The sequence below is a fragment of the Lathamus discolor genome, chromosome 6, assembly GCF_037157495.1.
Source record: "Lathamus discolor isolate bLatDis1 chromosome 6, bLatDis1.hap1, whole genome shotgun sequence".
Lineage (NCBI taxonomy): Eukaryota > Metazoa > Chordata > Aves > Psittaciformes > Psittacidae > Lathamus > Lathamus discolor.
Window position 1 is genome coordinate 88,732,132 of NC_088889.1, and position 23,996 is coordinate 88,756,127.

At 43.3% G+C, this 23,996-nt stretch overlaps 1 protein-coding gene across 4 annotated transcripts in view; it reads right to left on the reverse strand.

Moving 5' to 3' along the window:
* Positions 1 to 23,996, reverse strand: part of SMURF1 (SMAD specific E3 ubiquitin protein ligase 1) — a 46,975-nt gene that overhangs the window by 15,635 nt on the left and 7,344 nt on the right. For 2 of the 4 annotated variants that reach the window (XM_065684594.1, XM_065684593.1), the window contains exons 2-7: positions 4,562 to 4,600; positions 3,816 to 3,924; positions 3,096 to 3,229; positions 2,909 to 2,974; positions 1,913 to 1,988; positions 1,325 to 1,563 (exon numbers count right to left, since the gene is read on the reverse strand). In XM_065684594.1, the coding sequence (XP_065540666.1) occupies positions 1,325 to 1,563; positions 1,913 to 1,988; positions 2,909 to 2,974; positions 3,096 to 3,229; positions 3,816 to 3,924; positions 4,562 to 4,600 (663 nt within the window). Of the gene's footprint in view, positions 1 to 1,324; positions 1,579 to 1,912; positions 1,989 to 2,908; positions 2,975 to 3,095; positions 3,230 to 3,815; positions 3,925 to 4,561; positions 4,601 to 23,996 lie in introns of all 4 variants that reach the window. The other 2 variants (XM_065684592.1, XM_065684591.1) reach the window with 1 other exon arrangement.

The window sequence follows — 23,996 nt, forward strand, 5'->3', positions numbered from 1 at the left end:
ATAAGAAAGGAAGAAAGATTATTTTAACTTAAACAGCTGGAGAAAACACCCAAAATAGAATCATAGAATCATAGAATCACAGAATAGTTTGGGTTGGAAAGGACCTTAAGATCATCCAGTTCCAACCCCCCTGCCATGGGCAGGGACACCTCACACTAAACCATGTCATCCATGGCTCTGTCCAACCTGGCCTTGAACACCGCCAGGGATGGAGCATTCACGACCTCCTTGGGCAACCCATTCCAGTGCCTTACCACCCTAACAGTAAAGAACTTCTTCCTTATATCCAATCTAAACTTACCCTGTTTAAGTTTGAACCCGTTACCCCTTGTCCTGTCACTACAGTCCCTAATGAAGAGTCCCTCCCCAGCATCCCTATAGGCCCCCTTCAGGTACTGGAAGGCTGCTCTGAGGTCTCCACACAGCCTTCTCCTCTCCAGGCTGAACAGCCCCAACTTCCTCAGCCTGCCTTCATACAGGAGGTGCTCCAGCCCCTGATCATCCTCGTGGCCTCCTCTGGACTTGTTCCAACAGTTCCATGTCCTTTTTATGTTGAGGAGACCAGAACTGCACACAATGCTCCAAGTAAATAAACAGTCTGCTGAAAGCCATTAGAACATTCTCTTTCTGTCAGATCCAGGAGCAAGTATGTGAGCCATCCACCTGATCTCTTGCAGCATGGACTGGTTTGTCCTTCCCAAATATACTTTAATTACACATTTCAGCATCCTTTTTGAAGCTCTCAAATCCATGTGCCTTAGCTTCTATTTTTATTTTTAGGTTTTAAGACAACCCAAGCCCCCAAACTAGATTTCTTTACTAATAGATTTGCTGTGCTCTTTACTGAGATTTAAATTCTCCTTAATCTTATCCTCCCTAATCTTCTGTACTACTGCCTTCTTTGTTGCTTTTCTATTTTCCTGATCTTTTCTCAAATGTGGGCTCAAACCTACACAACATGCCAAGGGGGAAGGAAAAAATAGCATTCCTGCTCTAGTTTAAAGAGCTCTTTCCATTCGTTCTCCCTAGATACAAAGCCAAGATTAGCAGTGAATTCTCTGTAACAGCATCATACCACAACCTCATGTTTAATTTACCATCAACCCCTCAGTGTATCCTGGCATAGCCAACTGCTAATTAGCCAATCTCAAACTCCCATCTGCTCTGCTCAGTTCCTTATCCAAACTGCAGGCCATGAGATGCACGTGGATGCTGCATGTTCTAACAGGTAAACCACATCTAGACAGGAAATGGGTGATTTTTCTGTCTCTGAAGGTTTTTATGAGCTGAAAACTTCAATGTTATAGTGCTGGAGAGCTCTCACCGTAGCCTTCGGGTAGGTCAGGCGACTGGTGCCCATGTGGTCTGTTCTGAGGTGTCTGTGCATGACCTCTGACTTCAGGAGTGCGAAGTCGCTGTGCCTGAAGCCTCTGATCTTGACTGGGGGACTCTGTGAAGCGACAGTTGCCTCCTCCAGCAGCCCCAGTAGTGTCCGTATATGGTGCTGGTTCCTCCATGAAACAGCTCAGCGGCCTTCCCGGTCCGGAATCTTCATAAACGGTTCTGAAAATGGGGAAACTTCAAGAGTTTCCATCACAAGAGAAGTGAATGCAGAAATAACTGTTTCTCTTTCACTCCCTCTCTATTACTGCAACTTTTAACCCAAGACATGCCACTTTCTTCATGGTTTTATACCCCATATTTCTCATGCAAGTGCAAGAATCGCTGTTAACTAAAGTAGCAAGTCCTACCCCGTTTAGCTTATTCTCTTCATGCCAGTATCCACCATACTACCTGATACACATCCCCAGCCAATACATTAGTTAGACTGATATTTTCATTTTCTAGTATTAATTCTTCTTTCCACAGAGAAACCACTTTTCTAATGAAGTGCAACGAAAACAATCCTTACCCTTCATTCTCCAAAAGCCCTCTACAGTCTACTACAGAACCTCCTGTGCCTATTCTGTCCCGCGTCTGTAAACTGACTGCAATAAAAAGCAAACAAACACAAGTTAATCATGAAAGAACAACAGTTCCTTTAAAAAGAACATAAAGACAAACAACCCGTATTTATTATACAACCCATATTTATTATACAACCGTATTTATTATACAACCATATTTATTATACAACCATTATTTATTATACAGGGTAAAATATAAAGGAAAGCTGAGAGCACATCCTTTACCAAAACTCCTTCTATGACCATAAGGCATTACTGACCTTTTAAAAAGGAAGAAGATAAACCAGAGGCATCAACCCCTGAAAACTTAAGCTGAGTCTATGCTGTCAATACCAAACATGTCTAGTTCTACGTCTGGGTTTCATGAGGCTCCAGAAAAGTAAGCTGGCAAGAAATTACTCACCACTAGATGTCATCATTACAGTGAGAATTTAGGGGTTGCCAACTAAAATGAAAAGCTTGGGTTTGGTGGGTTTTGCCATCAAAATGTGGTTAAAATGGGGTGAATGAGCTATAAAACTAGCAGTGCCTTGTTGAAACTCGGCAACGGGGTTACAGGAGTCAAAGGTATTAAACCAGCAATTTGCAATATTGCTTTTAACTCCTCCAGATCCTCTTTTCCACATAAGATTCTCTTTGCCTGTCACCTTGGTCCAAAGGCAATGAGTTTCATGGTAACATTTACCCTTCCAGAGCTGCATCAGAAACCTTACCAGATGCATTCCCTCTTTTAATATTGTTTCAACTGAGAGAAAACAAACTCCTACATAGGAGCACAATGAAAATTTTCAGGTTATGGAATTGAATCCCATTAAAGTCAGAAGAAACAATACAGAAAAGGCACAGAGCAATAATATACAGGTCTCCTTTTTTAATAGAACACTTGTCTGTATAGTATATTTACCCAAGATGATGAAAAGTCAAGCTGAGAGGATTCTTACCCACTATTTGGCCTCGTACAGCATCAGTATCTGTGGGATTTAGTTTGCATAGATCCAAACGCTGGTCTGCAAATGAGAATTGGAAAGATCAACAAAACACCAGGGAGGGACGGGTGGGAATACTATTCATTACTCAGATACAAGGCACGGAAGGTTCCTGATTGCACCAGGCAGGAATTGTTCTTACATCCAGTATCTTTTAGCCTGCTGATGGCATTGGAGAGGAGTCGGACGCACCCCAGGAAGCCAGCTCCCTGTTTCTTGTGGATTTTTTTATGGTTCCATACACTGATGGTTATGGAATCTGTCTTCCCAACATACCTAGAAAAATACGTATTAGAAGAGTAATTTTCCTCCAAGGAATTTATGCTTTATTTGGTACCAATTGTGATACATTTCAGTACATTGGTCATGCTGCTTTATGATAAATACAGAAGTGCTTGAGCCTGAAACGGTGTTATTAATGAATTACTGCACTAGGATTTCACCCAGCATGTTAAATTGATATTGCTGCAGCACGAAGTTAACTACAGCCAGCCTCATTAAAAGCTATGCAACAAGCTGATTAATGTACCAAACTTTAGGATCCCTGTTTCTAATAATTTGAAGAATCTAAATCACTGCAACAAGGGCAATCTTTTGTACAAGCCAGACTGCACCGCTCCAGTAGAGCTTACTCTGTGCAGCTGTGCTGTGTACCCAACGCACAAGGATTTCTTCATTCAAACACCTAAAAGCAAAGCAGCGCTCCTTTAGTAACAGGTAATTTCCTGTTGCAAGAAATCAGTCCTCAGCAATTGTGACTCCATTGCTAATGCAAGACGAAGCTGCAGTGCCAACCCCTGCATTCCAATTACTAGATAGATCTCTGGAATATTGTTTATTTATGACCTTAGAAATAACTCACAGATCGTAATGCTGATTCCATTTGGGGTCCAATGTGTTCTTCACAGTGTCAGTTGAATGGCACTGACCTGACCCATCAACAACAACTTTTGCAAACGGGTCAGGAAGTCCTGTGGAAGGGAAAAGGTGCTATTAGACATAGTACTTTTTGGGTTGTTTCTTCCAAGATAATGCTACCATGAGCTGCTGCTTCCCCTCCCCAAGAAAGGAAAGCTGCCATTATCCTAGAACTACTTTCATAAATCCAAAAGAGAGAATTGAGTTCCTAGTTAGGGAACATACTTGTGTCATACAGACTGGTACCTGCTGTAAATTGTGAATGCTTTAAGAAACGAGAGGTTAAAGGCGCTTAACTTAACAGTGCTTAAGTTACCCCTGCACACTGAGAAGCAGTCATTTTTATTCAGTCCTTAGCATAATACTGAGACTGCAGCACCAGGATCTTTTACTCACTTTAGAATATGTCTGAGATGGATGCTCTCGGTAGCCCCAGCACGGAGCTGTAAGCAGCACCCTGTCCGTGGTCTCATCAGCCAGACTTCCAACTCGAATCTGTGAGCCCTTGGTCTTTCTAACCCTAGAGTTACAACTCAGGGTAACACATACTCACGTAGTAATGCAATGTTACCACAAGAATGGAACCACAGAACGAATGGTGTACATAGATGAGCCATGACACTGATGCACAGCGTACAAATAAATCTGATTAATCAAGAGCAGGAAGTCATACAACTGGGGCATACTTACTGAAGAAATCTTTCTTTGCAAGGTTCTTGGCACATAATACTGCAAAACAAGAGAACAGATAAAGAAACCTTAAACCCGTGAAAAACCCCTTTCAGGCAATCACAGCAGCTGCAATACTACCTGATCATAATTCATAATAAATGCCCACATATTAAAAGTGAGCATTGTTTTCTTTATCTGCGACTGGAATATGGATTTACATAAAGAGAGAAATGCCTCTGCTGCTTTTGTTCTATTGTTACAATACACAAAAGATGTAATGAATGTCCCTTTGCAGTAAAACCTCATGATTTTCTATACTGCACAGTCCACAACTGCTAAACCAGGCTGGTGGTGGTGGTGTTGCTGTCACAGGGTGAGCAGTTTGCAAACACGAGAAGGTTTTGTGGTGTGACAGGACCTCAGGTGAAAAAGTACACTGAAAAGCAAGTAATTACATCAAGATTTTCCTTTGAAGGGCCACAAATGAGACATTATTTCCCTTTCTCCAATTCTACTCAATAGTACAGTAGCTTAAACAAACATCAGATGAGGAAACTCGCATCAATCTCCATTTCTATTCAGTCTATTACCAGCTATAAGCCTAGTTTTGCTTTTCAATAAGGACTGCTCAGTACAATCTGAGTTGCTCAGTATCCATTCAACTCTTCTAACAGGCCAGGGAAAAGAACTACAGAGCCAAAGATGAGAGCTCTAACTTACCTAAACCCAGGAGCCAAGAGAGGGAGATGACTATAAAAGACCTAACTGTTTTTGAGGTAGTCTCTTTCCCACCCAGTTCCGATCCTTCAGCATGAGAATGAATGCTCAGAAGATGCTCTAATGGCCATTCCTGTGGTATGGTCCATTTCTCCTTCTCATCTCATCTCTATCTCACCTCGTGCCTGACTTAGACTCAAGTCTCACCTTAACTCTACATTAGGGAACGCAAAGATGCAGTAGGAAACACGTGGGAACAAATCCCTTTTTAAGTTCGTTCTTTTACACATCCAGAATTCCACCTCTGAACTCCGGAGCAACATTCCCCACCTCACAGAAGCAGCAGAACAAAACCTGCCTCCCCTCACGTGCCACGCAAACAGACCAAAGAAGTCCACTGTGTAGCCCAGACGTCCATGGAAATAAACACACAAACCCTTTGTCTTGGTAATAATGAAGGCAGCCACACCAGGAAACTATATTTAGGATGGCTTAAAAAATCACTTATTTCTTAGAGTGGCAAAAGTGCACAACCACAGACAGCTTCTCTCTTAACAACTGACCGAGAAGGAGAAGTCTGCAGGACTGTGGCAATTCAACGTGAAACAAAGCAAGATTGCAGAACCAACATCCGCTGCTCAATGGAAGCACGACACAGCAACCTTTAACTTCCTGTTGCTTCAGAGGGAAAAAATACCAGGAAAACAGGGAATAAAGATAGGTAAAACTCAGAACTCGCATGTTCTGGCACCAGCCAAAGGGAATGCTGAAGTTCTTGTGAGTGGTGGAGCTTTCCTTCTTAGTTTTTTAACCAAACAACTCATTTTATTTCCTTCTCCCCAATTTTAAGTGTACATTATTGAGCTGGAAAAGTATTCCCTCTGTAACCACCTGCATATAGTCTGACTATATAATTACCACCTTTATTCTAGATTTCAGGTGTGCTTTCTTTTTCAGCGGCCTCAAGTTTCTAAAGCTATTATTGTAGACTTCATTTAACTCTCTTCCCTCTGCCACAGGCTTTCAGTCGGCGGCAGATGAGCACGGCTGCCAATTTTCCAGTTGCAGCCTGTGAAACCCCCAATTTTAGGTTGCAAAGAGAAATCATTACTCTTTCTTGTAAGGAAAATATTGGCGCAAGAGCTAATAGCTGAAATAAACCTTTATTGAGCAATCTCCTGGATCAGGCTGCCCAAGATGGGCCATTGGCTCTGTTCCACTGTTAGCATATTAAACCCAATAGAGCAAAACAAGTATTTTTAAGGGCTCCATCACTTAAAAGCCATAGATTTCTGAATTCCAGTAAAGATACAGGTGACAAAGGTCAGCAATGGGAGCCTTGGATATGAAGCAATGCCAGCGGCGGAGCAGACAGCCCCTGCTTGCTCTGTAAAGCTGAGTTGATGCCAGATGTGCTTCTTAAACACATTCTCTCCAATAGGACTCCAGCAAGACTGCGAGCAGGATGTGACTGCTGCTCCTTCCAGCCTGCAACCTGTGAACTTGGGCAGATGGAGCTACAAAGGCTTAAAAGGTTATTAATCCTACCCCTGGCACAGAGGCGGTGGAGAACTGACCTGTAGGCAACGGAGACGTGCTTTACACCAGCTTTGACCAAACCCCATCTTTGACTCCTTTCCAAAGTGCTTTTTCTTTTCATTTTCCTTTCTTTTCAACAAGAAAGGGTTTGGGGCTTGTCAGCAGGAGCAATCTCCCTGCATTCGTTGCAACGTTACCAAAGGTACTAATTCTCCTGACTTGGGCATTTACATTCTGCCTTCTCAAAGTCAACCGACTTGTTTGAGCTTGACACAGTATTTGTTTATACTCCCGCTCTGGATTGCTGCACAGCACTGAAGAACTTTTTCTTCTTCACACAACAGGTCCCAAACAGCACTGAAACAATGCCTTTACATCTAGATTGTAATATTTATAAAGGGATGGGAATGTTTTTTTAAGTACCTGACATTACTGAGGGAATTTCAAAGGCCAAATTAGCCAGCTGGGTAAAGTGCTAGTGTGAAAGCATTTTTGGCAGGAGGAAGAGAAAGGACGAGCCTTCTACAAAGTCAGTATTCACCCTGGGGATGTCTTCAATGCAGATGGAACTTGAGTGAGCGGAGTGGTTACTCTGCCAGCCCCCAGTTGTCCACCCTGCTTCCAAAGCAGGAATGAATCATCTGCTGTGGTTCAGGAGGTGCCGCAGGAACAAGCTACAGACGGGTGTAGTAAGGAAAGCACGGAGTGGCACCAAGGTCTGAACAACCCACTTGAGAGTTGCATCAGAAAGGTGCTTCTTCACCACCTACCTCTGCAGCAAGACCAGCAGTTTTGGAAGGGAGGCAGAGAAAGACAGCCTGGAGAGGGAACCAGTTAACATCCCCAAGTAAACAGACCCAGGCGACAAAATCAAAGCCATCATGTGCATGTTCCTCCTCCTTGTCAGTGCTCAAAGTGAGTCTGCAGGAGTCCTCACACTGCTGTCTGCATCAACACGGGGTTTATTCGCACACAACATACCCCATCCCACAGGGTTAAGATGCTACAACTGGTTTCTGTTGCAGTGTAAAAACTAGGTGGTTGTGTTTTGAGACCTAGGGAAGACAGGAAAACCAAAAGGTAAGTGATGGCAATATTGCATAGGTCCCAGCCAGTCCCAATGCAAAGCAGCAGGCAAATCTGCACCTGGGACTGCACTCATCCACACTTTGCAAGTTAAAGGTAAGAGCCTCACTGCTCAGATTAAGGACTTTTACACGTGGAGAGGATCAGAGCTAACGACAGCCTTCAATTTAGTACTCAAGTTAATTGTAAAGACAAGACAAACCAGCACTACGTCCATATGTTCCTTAGGAAAGGGGTGGGAAGGTCACAGTGAACGCTGCTAGCAAATCCACCCTTCAGCCATCTCTGGCCTTCCCTTTGCTACTCCAGGTTAATCATTTGTGCTTGTGCAAACAGGCAGCTAGATTCCAGGATACATTCGTTCTGCTTTCTGACACAAGACAAACACAGGCCAGCAGGCTGGGGATGTAGAAAGGGCTTTACTTAACATTTACTTCTGTGTCGACCATCTTTAATCACAGAGATATGTAGCACAATCACTGAAAGCATCACAGATTGGTGGGTTTTAAGATACAGGCAAGGAGCAAAGAACAATGAGGCTTTGGAGGGGAGAAGGATAAAGATCTTGACAGAAAATGAAATGAAAGCCACAGCATATCACTGCAAATACAAAAGGCTGCAAAGCAGCTCGTATTTGAATAGGCTGCCCCATCCCTGGCAGCGTTCAAGGCCATGTTGGACACAGGGGCTTGGAGCAAGCTGCTCTAATGGAAGGTGTCCCTGCCCATGGCATGGGGTTGGAACTGGATGAGCTTTAAGGTCCCTTCCAAACCTATTCTTGGACAGCAGGACAGCCCCAGCTTCGAGGCTGGTTTCCACAGCACAAATTGTGCCATTCGGAACAAGTTTTGAGAGGCTGCACAGCAAAAATAATGTGCTTGAAGTGTAAAAAAGCCTCCAAAAACACAGGGGAAAAAAGCAAACATCAGCTTTTTACCACACGCTGCTCTAATGCCGTGGCCACAATTAAAACCTTTGCTGAAGCTGTGATGTGAAATCACGTCGTATCCAAACGGTTCAGCCTGTTTTGTGGAAGATACCCTGAATCCCACAAAGCACCCCTTCTGAACAGCTTTACATAGGGCTCTGCTCACTGCTCTCTTCTCTGTACACAACTTTAATGAGACTTCACTGCAGATAAACGTCTGGGTTTATTTCTCTACCAGACAACCCACGAAGGGTTTAAGTGTTGTGCTTTTTTAAGGGTGACAATCCTTGGTATGGTACAAGAGAAAGGGTTTAACGGGAAAGGAAAGACGGCTGAAGGCACGAAGCATGTAAAAATGCTGTTTCTTTACAGCTAGCCACATCACTGCACTAAAATACCCCCCTTTATTCACAAACTGGAATCTAAATTGTCACCACAAAGGCCAAGGTTTCTATTCTAGTCCTATTTTTTGTTTGCTTTAGGAATGCTTCTGGTCGTTCTCTTCGCCTGCTTGAGACTGAAATGCATAAATCCACCGAGTGCTTTAACTTCTCAGTCACTGACTGTGAATCACTGCAGTGCCTAGCATGCAGAAAAAGCCAAACAAAACTCAAGCCTTCCCTTACTTGAAGCCAAATAAGCCAATAAGCTGCACAGAACTCATCTGATACACAATGTACACTGAGTGGCCTTCACCAGCATCACGGTGCCATTGACATCTGCAATCTGACACATCAGCCAACCAAAACCCCCCCGAGACCCTTCAGCCTTCAAGGACCAGCCTACGTCATGCCCTACCCTGACACTGTAAGCCTCTGCCTGAACTCATGCTGAAGCAGACCTTGACTACCAGATTAAAGCAGTGCTTCATTAAAAACAACCCCTCGATTCTCAAAGAGTTGCTAGATTTGATACACGAAGCCTTTTTGTGGCTCTTTTGTGTAGGCTGCAGTGAAAAATCAAAGCCTCTTTTCAAGGCTTGCTTTCCTCGTGGGCTGGAACTTGGCTTCGTGCAGCCAGTTGCAAACACTAGACAACTTTGAAGAGATCTTCAAAAAACCACACGCCCAGAAGAACCCATTTTTATTAGCCCATTAACATGTCATTAAAGTATCTACTTAGCCAGGAAGCAAGATTCCATCCTACCTAAGCAGAAACCCGTCACGAACGAGTCAGTCCTCGTAGTGCAAACAACACCAAGTTGACAAAACAGAAGAGTTTCAACTCCAGGATTCCTAAGAATTACTCAAATTGACCAACAATAAGTCTTCATCTACACAGCAGCAAGGGCTGATTTAGCCCTTAGTAACATAAATCATTAAAGAACCAGCATAGGCCTATTGGAAGAACAAGACTCATTAAATTCCCAGTTAACTGAGACCTGTAAAGCAAGTTTAAGAATGAACAGACTGAGATGTAAAACTTGGGAGAAACACTCAGCTATGGAATTAGCTGAAGAACTTTGCAGGGATAAAAAACGGGAGATCAATAGCAAGCTGAATCAGGGCTGCTGCACAGAAGCAGCGAAAGGCACACAAAGCAGAGAGGTGGAAAGCAGCATATCCAATTATCCCTCACACTAACTCCTCTTTCTCTCCTTCCCCCTCTGCTCACCCATAACAAATGCCTGAGATAAAGGCTACCTCCCAGATTAAATCTTTCATTAAATCCCAGCTATTACATCAGTTTTCTTACGACTTTGCTATGCCTTCCTCTAATCCAGGCCAAGAACCTCCTCATACTCCCTACACAGTCACCTATTTCCTAGATAGACATAAGCCCCAAGCATCTCCGACTGCTTGAGTCCTACAGACATGAAGTCCTGGCACACTGTCTCCCAACATGTTCAAAGCACAACCACTTTCTTTGAGAACGGGAACTGGAGAGGTGAATCTGTTCTTACTGTTGCCGCTTTACAGCCATTCCCAAAGAACACCCTATTGATGACAGTCTTACCAGAGAAAACGTTAACAGAACATCAGGTCATTTCTACCCACCGTTTGGGGTTGAAAACTCAGTCCTCAATCCCTACCGGCACCATGACCAAGTGGAACATTGATTTTGTAGAGAGGGATTTCCCAAATTCAGTCAAGTTTTCCCTTTGTATCCACAAACAGGCTCTCTCTAAACAAAGGATACTCTCAGGCTTCAGCTATAGTGTCAGCCTCTGCGTACAGCAGCAATAGAACTATCTGGAGAGAACTAAAATCTTCCGGTAAAACCACACAGAATAATACCCTGTTCTCAGGGCAAACACAAACTCTTAGTTTACAGCTAAACAAAGCAATTGCAATGACAGAATTCCTACTGGAAATAAAAGCCACAAAGTGGGATTTTACATTCCCTCCACACATCACTTGTGCAAGTTGTAGTTACTGGGATCGACCCAGTTGTGGATTTCTCGCCTTACACCTCTCGTATCTCCAGCCACGTGCAATGAACACTGTGGATTTTCAGGCAGGTAGTGCCTATCAGGATGGGTTTATCTGGGCAGCTTGCCCATACTTGTGCTCATGTTTGGAAACAGAGCCCTGCGACATCACCCTCATAGCAGAGCTCAAAACGCACCAGGAAACTGTGGCTGGATTTCCTTCAATTACATTAAAAGTAAGGAATAAATCCATGCTGAAGGCTTCATACTTCACTTTTAGTTACCCAAGCACTGAGAAAGCATCTGGAAAAAAATTCCTAAAGCATGAAAACCATGTTCCTCCACCCACATGCACTCATAACTCAGATTCCAAACTCCGTTTTACCGAGATTGCCAAAAATATTTTGTGCTTTTAACACTTGGGAGGTTTCAAAGCACCTTTTTCAAATCTCTCCAGATGTTAATACCTAACGGGATCACGTACTCAACATAACATTGCTGACAACAGGTCCTGTGCAGAGCTGGGCATCAGACTTAGTCCTGCTCCCTGGAAACAAAAGGTCCCTTCTCAAAATGCTGTGCAGATCTTCAGATGTACAGATTTGTGTCTCTGAGAAATACCAGATGAACAACAGTGAATTATTCATCAAATATAGAACACTCAAGACATTACTTAGACAGAAATAACACATTAAATAGTGGACAGCCCTGTAACGGAGAATGAGAGCCCCCATATGCAGCACAGCCAAGTGCTCAGTCAGCGTTTCCTTTAGGTGCGTTTGATTTAACATGCCTCTGATCTCCACTTTCAGAAGTTCAGTGCAGAAAGCCTTAAACACCTTATTTTCATTACCAAAAGGCACCTTAGAAGGACTCTCCCGTGCAGCTGATCATTTGCTTACTAATTCAGTGCATAAAAGGCATTTCCAATAAATCTCCTGCTCCCTATAAAACATGGAAATTTAGATTCCCTTTCTTCCCAGATATCCTCTATGGGGCCAGCCATACCACTGCTACAACTGCGTGGTTTATAACCAGGTTGTGAGGCTCAAGTTACAAGTACCTTTCTCTATTAACGGCAGCTTTATTTCCCCCCCCCCCCCACAAAACACCATTCAATTATCGGACTTAGAGCTTTTACAAGCCATTCATTTCCTAAGTCCGGGAGGAAAACCAGCACAACTGCTCTCTGCTGCTTTATAAAGGAGGGAAAAGCATGGAACAAGAAAGCAAAACCAGAAGCAACGCATTTGCAGATGCTTACCCATAGACCTAGAATTAGGAGAACGCTCAAGCAATCAGAGCAATTAAAACAGATGTGGCCTTGAGCTTCTGTCCACAGAGCAAAATGGTTTGGAAACGACAGGGACAGAACACACAACTTTTGCCCTTTTTAACCCAATATTATTGCCGGTTCTCTTCATATATATATTGTGTGGCCTCATAATTTCTGCCTGTTCTGCACAAAGCAGAAAGAAGTCGGCCTTCCACTGGGAAACACGTAAAAACCTTGGTACTGAGAGCAGAAAGCAGAAACCTTGGTACTGAAAACCTTGGCAAAGCGTGACCAGATAGAGCCAAGCAACGTTTCAATAGAAGCACTGAATTACTGTCAAACAGTAAAAGGTCTAAAACTTCCCAGCTAAACCAAAGCAGACTCTGCAGTTTAAAACCTAAACCGTTTTGTCTATGCACAGAGGGGTTGGGATTTACACCCCTACACATCCAGGTAGTGGCAATATTTCAACAAAGCAATTTGAATGTTAAACGCTGTTGTAAAGGAGGGAAAACGAACGGCGATTTAACACGTTCCCAATCTCTATTTAAGACCTGAGATTTGTTTTTTCCAGACAGAACCAGTATTTGGCTTCTTTGATATCTTACTGCAATTAAATAAGGTATAAAATCAACTTTATAGCAACAAAAGTTTCCAATGGGGGTATTTTAATAAAGAGGGTGAAATTCGTGTCTGGTTTGCATCAAGTGATTGCTTAAAAGCAAGAACATTGTTATTGAAAAAATGAATGGCGTTAAGTTATGTGTAAGTTGTAAACTATGTAAACTATTAGTTCATCCCATGAGGGCTTAAATGTATCAGTAGAAGAGTTTTAGTTAAGCAACTCCCATGGAATCTTGCCTTAAAACTAAATATGCAGGTCTGGCTCTGGTCAAAGTAGGGCTGCCCAACTCAGTGCTCAACTGAAGTGAAGCAAGAAGAGGAAGCTGGCCAGAGAACAGGTGACCTGAGATGCTGCTGATGGTGAAGGTAACTGGCAGCAAAATTAAATTAGATTAAATAATCTTTAAAACCACTGAAAATACAAAAGAACAGATTTTGCCTGAGCAATTTTACAAGTCACGATTAAAAGCACGAAACACTGGTGACCGCCGTGGTCACAACAGTCAAGAATACGCATTTCTTTGTCCATTCTGAAACATTCGAGTGAGGAGCCTCCAATAGAGAAATTCCACAGAGGAATTTAACCGATGGAATATTAGGTATATAAAAACAGTGCATTGGGCTTAAGGTGTTTTAAGCTCATTTTGCATTTCTTTAGTAACTGAGCAATCTTAAACCAAGCAGTTGCTAGAAATCTACTGCAAAGAGCAACACTTACCAAGCGCCTCTTCTAGCACTACAACCAACTCCAGTTCCTGCTACCAGAACAGATTCCAACAGGTACTGGCTGACTCTTCAAGAGGCACAAAGTCAACGCCCCAAATTTTTCTGTAGGTAAATGAAACGCATTCTTCCTTTCAAGCAAGGCAGCGGTACCGTATCAGTGCTTTAAAACCACATACCTCAGGTTACCAAATGACTTAGAAACTTCCCCTCGTTTCTAGAGCATCTAAGCTGCTTTCCAGGCTTGTGTTTTAACTGAGGTATGCCGAGTGTGTTTTTGCATGTTTGGATAGAAACATAAAAAGCCTCAAGCCTTGCCATATAAAGCTTTTCAAAGCCTTGGGCCTCTTTGCCAAAGAAACTTTTTCATGCTCGTAGAGCTTCTGCCTTCCTTATTCGCCAATGCGGTGCTTGGTTTGCGGTGAGCATGATAACAAACAGATGGGATGGACTGGTACTTTCTGAACAGGCTGAGAGAGAGCTCAGATTTAAAAGTCAAGGCAGTGAAAGTCCATATGCAGTGAAGAGTTAACTGTGTACAAAAGCCCAGAGCAATGAGTTCATTCTGTTCTAGGCTACTTAGTGAATGGACAGCCAAAAACTGAACCAGCTGGAATTCATTCAGAAGTCATTCTTTCTCTTCCCATAGCTCCCTAGGCTGTCGTTATCAACCTAAGGATAACAAACATATGGATCATCAAGATCAAGTTGGTGCTGGAAAGAAGTGGCACACCTAATAGCCCATAATAAATGAGGGTTTAATCCTAACTTGGATCTTAGTACTGAGATATAAATGCTTTTAGTGCCTTGTGGGAAAACCTGTAGGGTTTGCCCATGTTAGAGGGAATGAAAACATTCAACTGACTTCTCTTCTTGATGATTCCCAGCTCTTGTGCATGTTTAGTGACCAGTTTTAACCTCCATTCTTCAGCTGGGTTTCAGCTTATGTCAGGACAGAACAGACTGAAACGGGAAGACTTAAAACAGCCAAGTAAAGGTATTGCTACAAAAAACCCCCACCACGGAGCTGTTAAAAATCCCACCTGGACACCTTGCTGCAGTAAATCTGTACTAAAAGGGAGGTGAGCAGTCTTATAACTGACACTGTATGTCGAGAACGGAGCAGGGTTTCACATTAAGCAGCATCCAACATCTTTCCAAGTCCATTCAGCCAGGCTGAGCAGAACTTAGTTGTTACCATGGGACACACAGAGGAGGATCATGGAATGGTTTGGGTTGGAAGGGACCTTAAAGCTCCTCCAGCTCCAACCCCTGCCACAGGCAGGGACCCCTTCCACTGGAGCTGCTTGCTCCAAGCCCCTGTGTCCAACCTGGCCTTGAGCACTGCCAGGGATGGGGCAGCCACAGCTTCTCTGGGCATCCTGTGCCAGTGCCTCAGCACCCTCACAGGGAAGAGCTTCTGCCTCATGTCTAATCTAAATCTCCCCTTGCAGCAGCCACTGCCAGGCTGGTGCTCTGCAGGAGCACTAACCACAAGCCTGGTACAGCAACTGTGTGTACAGACACTGGGCAAAATACAGCCACACATCTGGTTTTGTCTTCGTTACCGTTTCCTATTCACACGTTCCAGATGATTCAAGAGGCACATGAAAAAAAGAAATGGAAAAGTGACACCTTGACTGTCCAGGTCAAACGTAAAAGAATGACTCCAAAAAAGAGAGAAGTTGCTTCGGGAATTTCCAACACAAAAGCTAAAATAAAGGTGCAGTTTACATTCAGGAAGGGGAAAGAATTGCGTTCTCCCAGATTAAATCCTCAGCATCACTTCTGATCCTGAAGAGAGTACCTCGGTTGAGAATATTGCTTTTAATTCCTGGAAATTCTCAGCTTTCAGGTCTTCAGTAGCGTGCTTCCTGATTCTTCAGCCTGTTCTAATCCCTGGTAACATCCACCCAAGACGTTACAAATCGCTCTGCTTTCTTTATGCTGGGGTTTCTCTCCATTTGTTCACAGTTCAGCTTAAACCCTCCTTGTTTACAAAGGAAAACCAGAGGAACACCAAACACACGCCTGTATTTGTGCAGGCACCGATGCTGGATACCTGCCAGTCAATCAGCTCCTCTCGGGTTATCCTCTCTGCCCAACTCACATTGGGTGCGTGGGGAGCGGGAGGTGACAGTGGTGACACCAGCTAATGGGGAAGGAGGGGGCTGAGCGTGTCTGTGCAGGAATAAGGAAGCTGTGAATGAGGGGAAAGGAGAATGGGACAGGAATGAGGCTTATTCCAAAAAAAGACTGCAATTACAGAGACATTAATAGCTTTTGGGAGCTGAATTTTTAGCATTCATTCACCTACTCCTGCCTTTCTAGTAAGAAATCACCGTTTCCTTCTATGGGGCATTTGTCCATCTGTTGCAGGAAAAACATCCCTATGGAACAAACAAACAGGATTTAGTATGAAAGCTTTTAGAGAAAAGATGTGATTTAATAACCAGCCCTATAAGAGAATAATACATAAAAAGACTTCTTTTGATGCTGCCATTGTTCAATGCTAAGTCTTGCCTACGAGAAGCACATACACATACTGTCCAATCCACCTAATCACGTATTAATCACACAAGTGGCAAATCCCTAAAAGCGCATCCCTGCGGATGCCGGCTGAACCAAGTTACATCAGTCCTCATCTGATTCCCAAGCAGTGAGCTGCACGTGATGGCTGCTCTGCCCCAGGAAATGTGGGTCAACGCGTGCACATCCTGCTCCAGGATTTGCCTGCTCTCGAGGGACCGGCAGCAGGGTGACTCAGGAGCAGCGGCCTGGCTGCGGGCACACGCTTGCACATCAGTGACACTATTGCTGCTCCTTGCTGGTGTGTTCACACTACATCACAGAGCAAAATACTCTGTGTCTTATGGCCATGCTGCATCCCAGACGTTGCCATCATTTTGAAGGCTGACAGGCACATTGCGCGACAGCAGCCATGAAAAGGGAACGTCTTCCTTCAGAAATAATTAATCCCCCGTTGTGTTTGAGTACAAACATCCACATCTAACAGGCGTGTGTGTTTCCCTCAGCAGTGAGATGGACAATCAAAACCTGCTACTGCTTCAGAGCTGAAGTAGCTCTGAAGATAAAGGCAATACCGAGTGGTCCTCCTCCTCAAGGTGTGCTCTAGGTGGATGTGGTTAACCAATAACCTCATGTTCGCACCCTCTTCTTCCTAATGTTGTTTCCAATTAGTAGCAAAGTTCAGCAGATCCATGCTGTAGCAGTGTCTTTGCTCTTACACAAGCAATAGCATCCTCTTCACAGTAGGTATTTGAAACAAAATGCCTCATTCTTGTGTGACCTATGAGAGGCACAAACCCCAGGGCTGAATAGCACCAAACAAGATTTCATGAAAAGAAGGCTTTTATTCAGGATAAAGCTGTATCAGCCTATGTGTTACTCCCTTGTTCTAATTATATAGGACAGCATCTATTTAAACTGCCAAGTGAATGACTTCAAATTTGATCAATAGTCTCTGTTTATTCAGCCCAGCGCTACTGACAGTCACCAGGGATGAAGAACAAAACAGAGTGGACAGAGCCAATCTATGGGTGAGCAAGAACAACTAATCCATGATGGCAAACACCCTTCGATTTGGTCAGGATGTGGGGAGGGAGGTCTGTTGCCTATGGGCACAGACACAGCCCTTTTCCTTCATGCCCCTAAAACATTTATCCACGTTATTCTGCCAACACCAACTCATGAGCTGAGTGAGCTCAAGCAGAACACACATCACGGATACAGCGTGACCCCAGCCCTTATCCTGTCCCATCTAGCTATGTTAAATATGTCCATTTGCTTATCGGTTAAGCATGGTAGGTCATGACAACAAGAGGACGTCACTAAGCCCTTGGACCACAAGCAGTGACTTCCCTACCCACTACGGAAGGAAATCTCCTTTGGAGCAGCTTCAAGAAAGGCTGGAACCATCTTCCCGCAAGCAGGATGCGAAACGTCCTTGACTGAATCTCCAGCCAAAAGATGCTAGGAATGTTTTAGTTACAGACCGGCTGCAGAGAGCAGGGTTACAACAGCATTTAGAATGCAAACAGACAAGGTACAGCCTGCATGTAAGCATTCCAGCAGGGAATTTTGTAGTTAAAAATATAAATGCTTTCATTGCAAAGTCAGTTTCTCAGCAGTGGCTTAACAGCAGCCTACGTGGACTTCCCCCACCAGGGAATTGCTTTAAGAGCAACTTGCGAGCTACTCAATAAAGGAAACCCCCTTTCTAATCCCATGTGAATCCGCTCATAAAGGCTGGGATCTTGATAAAAACGGTTTAGTGCTTTATTCCTACCAGGATGTTTGGTCATAGCTTCCTCAGCATTACACATTCAGCACTTTGCCTGCAACAGCAACGGTCTGTGATTTTCCTTGTACAAAATGTCTGTGTCCATTACATCAATGAATTATAATTCCATTACTGTTCCGAGATACCTTGATCAAAGGTATTAGATACATAAAGAGGAGCCTGAATGAAAAGCTATCGTGCCTCTTCCTCTATGACCTTAACACACGTGTTTTGTATTCAGAGATAGGCCTTTTATGCAAGTGACACCACTCAGCTGCAACCAAAAACACAGGAGGAAAGTTCTCCTAAGCTAAAAGGTGTTCATCAAACATATTAACACATCCCAAATTTAATCTCTAACAAAACAACCCATGAGGACAGCTGGTTCAGTCAAAGCCTCAGACCGCTTGCTTTCCATTCGAAATTGATTCAATAGATCCAATGCATTACCTTTCACACGGATGGTTAACCGTGCTAATATTCCAGGTAAAACGGAACGCTGCATGAGGAGAACTCTCGCTAGGGCTAAATTCACTGGATATGTTACTTGTTCTCACAGTAATTCGGTAAAAGAAAGGCCTACCAATTTCACTGAGCAGGGTTACAAAAAACAGCTCTTCACAGTTTATGACACAGAAGCTGCCAGAAATAAGTTTCTGCACCTTTACAACACAGGGAATGCACTTCAAAACAGGCTATCGCCTGCTTTGGGGGAACCAGAAGAGAAGAAACTGTTTGTTTGATGGTTCTGGTTTTAACAAGGTGATTCCTATTTATCAAATAGTGGAGATATTAAAAGCAAGCCTTTTATTTGCATTCCTATCACTAACAGGACCCAAGGAATCTGATGCAGTCCAAGCACCGAATGACGAACTACTAGACAGAAGCAAAATGGAATAAACAATTGTCATGAGGGAAAACCCTTTAAAGACCATTTTGCTCCTCACTAAAATAAGCTGTGTGGCACTAATTGGAAGTGATAGTGCTGTTCTTGTAATTAAAAAACGCCAGTAGGAGGTTGATGCATCGGCTGATGCTGGAAGCGACACGCTCGCAGGACGCAGATGAATCCTTGTTGTGAGTTTCATCTGGGTTAAGAAGCAACACAAAACCCCTAAGTTAAAGCAAACATATAGGGAGTGTTACATGATAAAGTCGACTGGATGTTTCTCAGAGAATGATGTTAAGTTCTAAGGGAAGAAAAACCCAAATAACAAACCAAACAAGCAAAAAAAAAGAATCCCCAAATCCCCAAACCAAACCCCATTCTCAATCTGGTTATGGAATCAGGAGTTTAATTCAGGAAGCTTGGTTTGCAATGGTTTTAATAGATACATGTTCCTCTGCTTCCCACCTCAGAGCTCCTTTCCCACTCTCCTATGTCGCTCCTTCCACATCTGTCCACACAACTGGGACCAGGACCTGGACCTTGCCCTCTTCAGTGGATCATGGGAAGGGGCATTTGTTCTACCAAGCTACTCATCTCCATGAGCCTGGGAGACCTGGTACACTTACAATTTCTGTCCTAATCAGATCTGACAATCTCTGTCCTTATCAGATCTGACAGAAATCAGATTAAGAGCCAAAAATGAGTTCAAGGAGAAGGACAGGTATGATCCCTTTTGCAGTCTGGTAATTTTTGAGTATCTGGAAAGAAGACTAAGCTCATCCCATAAGTTTATCCATCAGCCTGATGGCCAGCTATGGCAGCACCGGATCCCAAAACCTGCAGACAGCTTCCATGTGCCAGGTTTCACTGCTGATCTGTGAAACCACCAAAAGCCTAGAAACTGAGTAATAGCAGCTTCCAATCTAGGAGAAATCCCTACAGAAATACTTGCTGGATCCTTTTCCCTTTGGTCTTGGATCCTTTTCCCCTTGGTCTTGCAACATCTTCATTCCACCACCCCAGAAGAGGCTGGCAGCCACGACCAGGACCTTCTGCACGAGTCTTTGGTTGCTGCTCTCGTAAGGAGCTCTACATTGGCATCTGGAAGCATGATCACCCTTAAAACTGGCAGTTGCCTTGCCTCATATAACCTCCCTGGTGAAGAAACATCACAGGAGCAAGGAGGACCTTTTGTCTTTACTTGGCATAATATCAAAGAGAAGGCAGTTTATCCAAAGGTTTCTCGTACATTTACTCACCACTCCTACAATGACTATTTCAATCACGTTTACACTACCAGCATCATCTCGAACATCACAGATTAATGTGTTGTGTTTCAAAGCCTCTTTTCTCTCTGTGCACTTGTAGGATTTACATCCTAAGGCAATGATAAAAACCCCTGATACTACTTCCCAACTGGGCTTTCTTCTCTCTTTTTATTCTCCCCTCTTCTATCAAAAATAGTTCTCATCTATGTCCTAGTTCAATTTGGAAGTTGCACATGCAGACTTGATAAGCATCCTGAGAAGGAAATGCCTTGAATTGCAGACTACTTACAACACATTTTCCCAAGCAACTTTTTATAAACCCCATTTGATGGCTGCTTTGCGAATTTCCATTGAAGTTTACCAAAACATCATTTGTAGACAAGTCCAATTACTCCTGTGATTGAAGAAACCCAAACCTAGAAATCATTGTGACTGCAGGTCCAAGCCAAGCTGTTGGATTATCCTGAAGTATTCCTGATTTATCCTGCTTCCAGACGGACCTTTAATTCTGAGAAGGTATTTCATTTTCAACTAAAGAACACAAGACAGAAGAGTGCCCATGTACATGCTGCTTTTGTTTGCCTAAGCCTCCTTTCAGACCATGTAAAAGCACTCCTAATAAGAGCTGGTGCCAGCACAATCACTGGAACTGATGACATTACCCTAAGCACACGTAAGGGCTGCACGCTGGTGTCAGTCTGACCCACTGACTCTCATACCTGTGCTCCTTTATTGTGCTGGAACAGGCACATCTAATTAACGTCTTGAAAGAAGTCTGTTAATATTCAATTCCCTACAAATCCCGGAAAGAAGGAATAAAAGATGTAGGTGCTCCTATTGTGGCACATTAGCTGCACATGCAGCATATACCATATTCCAGTTAATTGCTGGGTTGGACAGAGCTTTGGGCAACACGGCCTAGAGTGAGGAGTCCCTGCCCATGGCAGGGGGGTTGGAACTGGATGATCTTAAGGCCTTTTCCCAAACAAACCATTCTGTGATGCTAATTCTTGCAGAAGTCAGGCTTACAGAGAGCCAGACGTTTATTCCTACAGCCTGTGCTTTTGCAGTAGCCAGTTTAATGTTGGATTATTTAATGAATGACAGCACCCCTGGGGAAAGGTGCGGGGGCAGAGATTTAAACCCGAGTGTGGTTACATCACATCATACAGCTTGGCTACTTCATACAGCTACCAAGTTGAACTAAGTTGTTAAAGCCTCATGTTTGGGCCCCTTCTCTGACTGCAGTACACTCACACGCTGATGGACCACGCCATGCTTCCAACCTTGTGCACCTACCAGCTCCCTGATTTTAACCTTATCTCACCTTATTCCAGCACCCATCTGTGAAAGGGGGAACCTCGACAGAAGTATTTTCACTCTGGATAGATGTAATTTCAGGAGTGGGCTAAATGCATCAGCAAATCACAAAACTCTTGACGTCAGAAATAGCTGGGTGATAAGTTAGATGTGCCAAAGGGCTCTGCAAATTCCCAAAGTCCCAACGCTCCATGCATTTGTTATTCTTTTTCTCCAATCCAATTCCGTTCCCTCTGACCTGGGGTTTAGTAGGGTATTTACAGACACTGAAATGTGAATATACCCATGGCAGTACTCAGCACGGCAGTTACCTGTCTGCAGATGATTTTAAGGCAGAGAAACAGGAGATACTACTTGGAATCTCTACTATACATAACGTTGAAGTAAATGTGATTTCAAGACCCAGAATTTACCCAAATTTTCTGACATCAGACCTTCAGCTTACATTCACCCACTCAGTTCCAAACCCAAATGTAGTGGATTCTCTTCCCATTAACACTAAAGGAGCCTTCTTCAACAAGGAGATATCACTAATAAGACTTACACTCGTAGAACAGGACAACTCGGCATTTTCATTCCAAGTTTAAACTGAACTTCCCACATGCTCATAAAATGTCTGCAAGTGTGGAAAAGAAAACCAAAGCGCATCAGCTTCAAGGATAGCTAGAACTTAATGGTCTTTACCAGTGATAAAGAACAAGGCTTCCCCTGTAAATCTCTCCATCACCATAAGCCTGAATCAAACTGCAGTTCCTTGCTGTGCTAAATTCTGCACTAGTGTGGTTAAAAAGTGATGTTAAAGCAACAGCACAACCCATACCCAGTTAATTTCCACATGCAGTCTGGAGAACTTCCTTTTTCTTTCGCTCTTGAGGGAAACCGAGCATTTCAAAAGATGTTTCCTTTTCAATGAACTATTCGGATCATACACCCTATGGCCTAGAAGACGCAAACCCACTGACCACACGGACTGGGTTTTCTGCTGTAGTGGCTTTGGGGGATGCAATCCAGACTGTGTTTGGGATGTGAGGAAATAAAGTCAGGACCACGGAAAAAGAGTTCAGATTCATAGCAGCAGTGGCCTGGAATTGAAGATAATTAAAAAGGCAACTCTCTTCAATGGGCTTTTAACCTTTATTTTAAGGAGAAAAAAAGACAAGGGAGAGCTTTTAATACAGTGTCCTGGAAACTAGAGACACAATTAGAGGAATAGATTGTAATACATGCGAATTTAATTTGCCATTTTGTGAAGTAAACAAGAGATGGAAACTTCCAATTGATAAGAACATTTGCATTTTGGTTTAGTGTAACCATTAGAGGGAGGAAATGGGCAGATTTCTGCAGAGGACAAAAATGCAAACATCTGAAAAGGTCAAGGAAAATGTTGTTCTTCCTAATTCACTCATCCAAAAATGCCATTTTGCTCCAAATAATAAACTGTGTCTAGAAAGAACGCATCAACTTCAGGGAAGAAAGATTGCACCCAAGCGAAATACTTCTTTACCTACTACATCTTACCTGTAAAAGCAAAAACTACTGCAGGAAAATGATAATACAAGGTTTATCTATGACAGAAAAAGACACACATTTTATTTTCTTTATAATCAGCTGGGAAAGAACTATCTACCATTGAGAAAACCCAACCATGGCTGAAACTGCCCATTAGTGAGGACATTCAGGGACACATAATACTCCTGGAGTATTCTAGTGGTCAATAACACTTGAAGTTAATAGTGTGGTTGAACATGGCCCTTTATTCCTAAATGGGCTGTTGCACATTCTTACACGGGAATCGGGAAGTAAAGTGTAAAATAGAAAAGCTATTCCAAACACCTAATTCCACTGGATTTTCCATTGTTTCTTATGTTTCTAACCAGCACCATTTCGGATTCTGAACTTAACCCATCTGAATTGCTTCCCCACACAACAGCCAGTGTAAAGGGCTGGTGCCCACCAGGATGTGATGCTGCCAATGCCAAGTCCTTCCAGCTGTGACAAGAGGTGAGCACAGCTGGAGCAGGGAGCAGCCTACAGCCCCACGCAGTCACTGGAGGGGGGGGATTGTGCATTATCTCTGCATTACTCCTGAACAATAATCAGTTGTTTTCCCCACATACAGATGAACAAACCTTCCATTTAAATTGTATTAGTATGCATAATAGTGGCCATATCCTCAACAAAAAAACACCCCAAAACAAGGCAAGAGGATTTTGCATGGGGGAAGGGAAGGGGAGTAAACAAGTAAACCATGCTCTGCCAGCTTTATCTATCTACGCTGCGAATTGGGTAGCCTTGGGGATTTTTGCCTGCTGCGCTTAGTGTCCTTGACAACAAGCCAGTTTGAATTTTGGCCTTTAACTTGACAAAAATGACTTACTGAAGAGGAAGGCATCAAGCTATTACAGCCCT